We start from the raw sequence: 7,541 nt of genomic DNA, 5'->3' as shown, positions 1-7,541 counted from the left end.
CAGTTCACTGACCGGTCCGATTCTAAAAACTATGCTACCATCGTAGTTGATCATAGGCCATCATAAGAATCTCCAAATATCTTCAATAAGAAAATAGGACGTTAAGGTATCAACAAGAAGAATATGCTGAATCCAGGCTTTTCATGCTTTTTTCTTAATATGATTCCATCAAACTTAGCTGGTTCCTGTTGTTTGTATACGCTAAATTTAATGTATATTTGCGTGACAGGCGTGCATCTCGTTCTTTGTCCATTCAAAGTTTTTATGGTTAACATAGGTGAACATTCGATCGAGTATAGTAAATTAAAAATATTTTGAGTTATTTGAGTTATGAATTTTATTTTATAATTTAAAGCTGACTTGAAATTTTTTTTCGAGTTGAATTGAGTTTATAAAATTCAAGTTAAAATTTTGAATTTCTATTTAAATTTAATTGTAAATATTTATAGCATTATGATATTATTTGATTTTAATTTAAATGTTTTTTCATAACTATATAAAAATATATATGTATTTTTTCATTCATTATATACATATATCATATAAATTTAAGATACTCAACTCAAACTTAAAAATTAATATACTAACTAAAAACTTTGATTTATTCAAATTAATATTCGAGTTATTTGAATTGTATTTCACAACTCAATTTGAAATTGATTTTTTTAATAAAGTCCAATTTATGAAATTATAACTGAAAGTCAATTCAAGTGATTTTTCTTAGGTTGAGTCGAGAAAATCTAGTTTTTCGAGTCGAGTTTTGCAGCTCTTAAGTAATGCTTTGCTCACGAAAGGGGAAAAGAGTGCAGAAAACAGGGTTGTCGAAAGCATGCCCCTTTGAAATCTTTAAGGGTTTCTCTTAAAAACAACAAAACCCAAGTGGTCGCAATTTTTTTTTGTAAACATGAAAATCGAGTGAAAGAACTACTGAAAACGAAAGCAAGAATCATGCCAAGAGCACTTTAACACTATGGTCCAACACACAACTAACCCAGCCACTTGATTCCCATCTCGTTTTCTTCTCTGGATCGACACACCCGAACCCCGAATTTTTCATGCATATGATACGAAATAAATACTCGAAAACGATGCAGATCAGTAATGCATAATGTATGGATCGTAATGTTTTACTTTAGAACATCAAAACTTAACAACTCCGAATGTGTATGTATGACCTGCTGCAGATCAATCTCGAGTTTAACAAGCAGCTCACCCCATCTTATTTCTCCTCAAAATCGAAATGAATTATAACTGCGAGATACAATTATCATTCCTCAATAGAGGGAATGAGAAGAATACAATACTCAACTTGTTCTATGCCATAAAATAAGAATGCTTATTAAAGGGATAAAAATCAGTTCCTCAAGCCAAACTCTCTGCATGTTCACTTGCTCTCAGCATCGTATAGATCTGACCTGAAAACTTATTAAGGAAAATAAAGTAGAGCACAAGGAACATAACGACAAGACGATATCCACAACAAGTGTTTCTAGTGATTTGGACAAACATACATATAGAGAAGCATGATTACCAAAACAACAAATTATTAAGGAAAATAAAGCAGAGCTCAAGGAACATATCGACAATACGATATATACAAGTGTTTCTAGTGATTAGAACAAACATACATATAGAGAAGCATGATTACCAAAGTAGAAGAGAACAAATAATTGGAATATACATAAAACAAATTGTCGTTTATTTGATTACAAAGTATGAATTTAGGTGACGGCATATATATAAGGTCTGAATTTTACCATTTAGATTATTTGTGGTTATTTTCATAAGTAATAGTACTGTCAAAGGTTATAATTGTTGTAATTGTTGTACTGTCAAAGGTCGAATTGTGAGGCTGTAGTCATTCAGTGGTATGAGACTCCGGGTCAGAAATACTATTTCCGGAGGTAATCTCCTGGAAATATCTTCGAAGGTATAACACATTTAAAACCGGAGGATACAAGCACCAAGACATTTAAAACCGGAGGATACAAGCACCAAGTGTTGGGCCAAACATCCAGTTTACCAATGCATTAACATCCACAAATGCATTGTGCTATATGACTTGCACAATGCACCAATTCCGAATTTAGACAATACACAAAAGAATAGTTTAAGCACTCAAAACCAGATATCCACACAATAATTTAAGCACACAAAAGAATATGCAGCCTCAATAGTTTAAGCACCAATGATTCAGATGAAAAAAGAAAACAGAGAATCAACAATCAGGTATAGTAAGTAAAACAAATAAGTTTGATAGAACGAGGATACACTAAATAAGAACCGTGAACAAAAGCCCCAGCCAACACAATAGTAAACAGCCGATCCCTTAAAACCGGGTTCTTCCTCAAAGAAAGTCGAACTGAAACACGAAAAAAAAAACAACCCATACAAGATTAACATCTGAGAAACGAAACCCAGAGATCAAAATCACCCGAGTGGGGGAAAAAAAGAGAGATTCTAGACTTACTTAAAGGGAGAACAGGGGCATAAACTAAAGGGACTAGGAACTTGAAAGGGGGTCCTTTGTTTTGCCTCCTATAAACAACTTCCCTGCTAATACGTATTGAAATAGAATTATTAAGAATCTATTGCGAGAATTCAAAAAAAAAACGAAAGATTGTCGACAAATAGCCAACAAAATATATGGAATATTGACGAATTATTGAAAAGACTTACGAATTAGAGTTATCGGAAGGGCTGGCCATGGAGGAGTTTGAATAAATTATTTCGAGAGGTTTGGGAGGCGACATACGTTCAGCCGGAAGTCAAGATGGCGAGTTTACCCGTGATCCAGATGAAAAGATCGAATAGCATAAATAAATTCTTGCCCGACTTTTTTTTCGCCCACAGTTCGATAGGCTGTTTTAGGGCTAATAATATTGAGCCAATTAATGATATGAATTTATGGTACAACTAGAATTAGAAAAATCATCTTCCTAATATATTTTTATAATATTTGAAACAGATTAATTAAATAATAAATTAATATCGATGATTAAAAAAATTATAAATATATAATTTTTAATTATTTTAATATCGCTCTAATCTATTAAGTAATATCAATGGGTAAAAGGATTAAGTCATATTAATGGTTAAAAAGAATAATGTTTTATCTATAAATTTTAGCCTCAAACAATTACGTATTTAGAATATGTGTATTGTAATAACTAAAAAATAATATCTATATATATTATCTTATAAGTACAATATATTATTCAACAGGCTTAAGGATTGTTTTTGTCTCGTAGTTGAACGAATTTATCAATTTTACCTTTATCATTTTTTGCATCAACTTAATCAATTAAGTTGCTTAAGTGTATCATTTTAATCCTTGAAGTATGTTTTGACTAACAGAACTGTTAGTCTTTTGTATTTGTTGACGCCAACAATTTTCACGTCAGTCAATATTAATGACGTGGCTTGATAATTAAGTGATATTTATTAATAAATAAAATATTTAAAATAAAATTTTAACCTAATCCCTTATTTTCGTTTAAATAAATAATAAGATTTCGAAAAACTTTTTGTAATCGTTGTGTTTAGTAAATATTTTAAACATAACCCCTTAATACATAAATACATAAGACTCACGATTTTGTTAGGTAAAACGATCAACGGACTTCGAGGGTTGAGATGATGCCCCTAAACAACTTTAAAGGTTAATTTGATGAAAAAATCATACGAGCGAAAAATGATAAATTGAGTTTACTATAGAGAAAAAATCCCTTAAATTTATGCTAAAAAATGTTATTTTTAAAATAATTATTTAAAAATTAATTAATGTTTTTCAATTACAAAGAATCAATAGCTAAGGGGAAAATAATAATAAAATGACTTCGAATTTGCTTTGAAATAAAGCTTGAGCTAGCAAATGACATACGTTTCTTTTATAAAATGCCCAAAATGATATTTACTAATTGCCATTCCGCTCCCTCGAAAATCAAAATCCAAAAAAAGGCATTAGCGCGGCATAATGGAAGTGGACCCTAACGGAGAAATGATCGGACGGCGGAGAGGATTTAGATGATAAAAGAAGAATGGTGGAGATTAATCCAATCCAACGGCACAAAGAGTTGCGTCAATTTAAAGCCGGGGACTAAGACCAAAGAGCTCTAAGACTCCACAAAAGCCCTCGCTCTTATAAAAACCCTTTGCCTTCGCCGTTTCCAAAATAACTCGCGCTGCGATACCTCTCGTTTCGCCAAACAAACGCAAGATTTGCAGATTCATTTATCCTCTCTTTGTTGCTTAGCGATCGATGGTGATATCCTCGTTCTCTCTCTTAATTTTTTTGCTTATATCCATTGTTGTTTCGATATCTTAACTGTAATCTGTAGTTTTAGTTTCGAGGTAGATCTTGATTTTTCTTTTTTGTTGTTGATTCATTGTGCAGGCGTTGCCTAATCAGCAAACTGTTGATTATCCGAGCTTCAAGCTCGTCGTCGTCGGCGATGGAGGAACTGGTAATTTCATTTTACTTTGCACGTAGATTCGATTTACAAGGATTTCTTTCGATACGGTTAACTGATTGAAAGATCGAACTAGTATTAGTTGATGCTAATAGCTGTAGTTTTTGAATTGAAGGATATAGTAAGTTAAAATAGAGTATTATTATACCTTTCCATCTCCACGTCTTTTGATCTGTATACCTTTAACATTGTAATAAATATGTTTGTTTACTCTTGAATATATATTTATAGTCTTCAGCTTTTGTTTTAATTATAGAACCTGAGTAAATGATTTCTCATTGTTTTGGTATTGCTCTAACCTTTTGTGATTGGTGCCAGGAAAGACCACTTTTGTGAAGAGGCATTTAACTGGAGAGTTTGAAAAGAAGTATGAGCGTAAGTGTTTTAAGAGCATTGTTCTGGTTTTGTTACTCTTTGAGCAAGTTGAGTGCCTTGATATAAATGTTTACTTGTGCGCTTTGTCGTTTTTGAATGTGCAGCAACCATTGGAGTTGAGGTTCATCCATTGGACTTCTTCACTAACTGTGGGAAAATCCGGTTTTATTGCTGGGATACTGCTGGGCAAGAGAAGTTTGGTGGTCTCAGAGATGGTTACTAGTAAGTCATTTTATGACTTGCTGCACCTTTTCGATTAATTGTTGAGTCATCTGCCATTATTGATGAGTAATGCCGAATGAATGTACTGTTATTGTTATTGTATGCATTTTATGTTGTTCTTATTTTTAGTTGGGGTTTTGAGCTGTCATGTTTAGCTCTCTGTATTGGTTGGCTTATGGCTTATGCCTTAACTTTTTATGACCATTATTGTTTTGGTCAGCCTATGTTAAAGCTAATTTGCATTGTTGAGTGATTTTCTTACTATTTTTTTTATAATGTGTTTGCAGCATCCATGGGCAATGTGCCATTATTATGTTTGATGTTACTGCCCGGTTGACATACAAGAATGTTCCTACATGGCATCGTGATCTTTGCAGGTGTGTTAGGATTGGCAATCTTCTCCTCTTTATGGATTATGTGCAACAGCTTTATGTAACAATTTTGTTTTGCTAATGCAGGGTGTGTGAGAATATTCCTATTGTTCTCTGCGGTAACAAGGTTGATGTAAAGAACAGGCAGGTTAAGGCAAAGCAGGTCACATTCCACAGGAAGAAGAACCTGCAATACTACGAAATTTCTGCCAAGAGCAACTACAATTTTGAGAAGCCTTTCTTGTACCTTGCCAGGAAGCTTGCTGGGTAATATGAAATGGCCTTTGTTGCATGATTAATACTTTATTGCCAATCCATTGGTTGACGCCTAATATCGATAATGCTTTGATTACTTCAGTGACCCCAGTCTTCATTTTGTTGAGTCTCCTGCTCTTGCTCCTCCCGAAGTTCACATCGACTTGGCTGCCCAGCAACAGTATGATAATAATCCTCGTGTTACTTTTTTTTCGGTTTTATCTTTTAGTTTACCTGGATTAGGAGGCATTTATTAACATGTGTGTTGATTGATTGGTTTGTCGTAGGCACGAGGCTGAGCTTGCAGCGGCAGCCAGTCAGCCTCTTCCAGATGAAGACGATGACACATTCGAATAGAGGGGATGTCAGTACTTGTGCTGCATTTTTCATTTTCAGCTCAGTCGGATTTAAAATTTTCATTATCAAGTGGGGAGAAATAGGGATGATGATGTGAGCTCGTTTGAGGACAGAGGGTTATTTGTAGTTTTAGGAATTTTCGAACATAATTGATGTTATGGTGGATCTTTGATCGATGTTTCTGACTTTTATGTTTATTGTCGATGTTTTGGATTTTGCCTCGAGTAAAATTCCTTATGCGATATGAGATTCTTGAAAAGAAAATTGGAAGTATTTGCTCTGATTTTCATTCGGTTCTTTATGCCTAGGGCAGTAAATGAGGATATTCGAACTTGAGTATTGTTGAGTTTGATTAGAAAATTCTTAAATTTTTTAAGTTTAATTCGAACTCGAAATCATAAATTAAAATTCGAAAAAACTTAAATTGAAAAAATATCTTAAATTCTTTTTCGATTGAAATCAAAAAATTGAACTTAAAACTTAAATGAAATTTTATTTTGTATTTTTTCAAAAAAAAAATTAACACGTAGATGTTAATATTATTAATAATTTATTTTTTAAAAATAAAATCTTAATATATATATAATTGAGTTGCTTGTAATATTTTTGAATCGAGTATCAATCAATTAATTTAGTTTGAGTTTAATATTTATTGAGTTTTAATCGAATCGATCTTAAATCTCATTATCTAAAATCTTATTTCATTTATAGTCGTATTTATGTATATCAATTTCGTCTCGAAACTGATGTTCCTATTTTAAATTAATTTGAATATAGATAATTTTCGAAGTACAATAATCTGATCAATTTCTTAAACCCTATTTGTATTGAAATAATAATCTGATCATATTTAATATAAATTGTTAAGAACTCAAAACCCTACTGTCCCTTCACTTATTCAATTTCTATGTACACATATTTTAGATCACTACTCGTCCACTGATGACTTTGTTCAAAGTTCAATTAACTGGGTATTTAGCCCTAAAATTATCAGTTTTGGTTAGTTTTAGTATTTAAACTTTTAATTTTTTTCAAAGTCATACTTAACGTTTAGTTTTTATCTTAATTTAGTATCACACCTTTAAAAACTTAACGATAGAACTGATGTGACATTTTTAATTAATTTTATTCAAGTAATAAAGTGACGATTAAAATTGATAGTTTAATTATTAAATGCGTAATTTACCCTATTTGTATTGATGGCGGTGCCTGCATTCTCCTATGTGAACTGGGAACAAAAACAATACCTAAAGACACTAACTCCTTACGAAAATAGTCGAGTGAATATTGCGACCCTAAAGTATTGATAACACTTATAAAAAATTAAACTTTTATATAATTCTCTAACTGCCGGAAGTCTTCCACGAAAGTTACTCTCAATCTGACGTTGGGGGCAGCCTACTACCCTACCTCCCCTTATCCCATTGCATATGGGAATTGTGTTTTGTTGTTATTGTTGTTGTATCCTTATTAAATTTTTAATATAACT

General features: G+C 32.2%; 1 protein-coding gene across 1 annotated transcript; it reads left to right on the top strand.

Moving 5' to 3' along the window:
* Positions 1-4,116: 4,116 nt before the first annotated feature.
* Positions 4,117-6,290, top strand: LOC120124172 (GTP-binding nuclear protein Ran-3-like). Its single transcript, XM_039142897.1, has 8 exons — positions 4,117-4,264; positions 4,397-4,466; positions 4,791-4,847; positions 4,952-5,069; positions 5,357-5,446; positions 5,528-5,707; positions 5,799-5,876; positions 5,983-6,290. Exons 1-8 carry the CDS (start codon positions 4,262-4,264, stop codon positions 6,050-6,052), a joined length of 666 nt encoding a protein of 221 aa, XP_038998828.1. The 5' UTR covers positions 4,117-4,261; the 3' UTR covers positions 6,053-6,290.
* The last annotated feature ends 1,251 nt before the right edge of the window (positions 6,291-7,541 follow it).

The sequence above is a fragment of the Hibiscus syriacus genome, unplaced genomic scaffold (genome assembly GCF_006381635.1).
Source record: "Hibiscus syriacus cultivar Baekdansim isolate YM2019G1 unplaced genomic scaffold, ASM638163v2 tig00110415_pilon, whole genome shotgun sequence".
In the NCBI taxonomy this organism is placed as follows: domain Eukaryota; kingdom Viridiplantae; phylum Streptophyta; class Magnoliopsida; order Malvales; family Malvaceae; genus Hibiscus; species Hibiscus syriacus.
This window is presented reverse-complemented; position numbering and strand designations above follow the sequence as displayed.

Excerpts from the sequence above, each read along its gene's own strand:
- LOC120124172 (XM_039142897.1), top strand. Across the intron at positions 4,848-4,951 it reads GTTTGAAAAGAAGTATGAGC|CAACCATTGGAGTTGAGGTT; the intron begins GTAAGTGTTTTA and ends TTGAATGTGCAG. Across the intron at positions 5,877-5,982 it reads GACTTGGCTGCCCAGCAACA|GCACGAGGCTGAGCTTGCAG; the intron begins GTATGATAATAA and ends GGTTTGTCGTAG.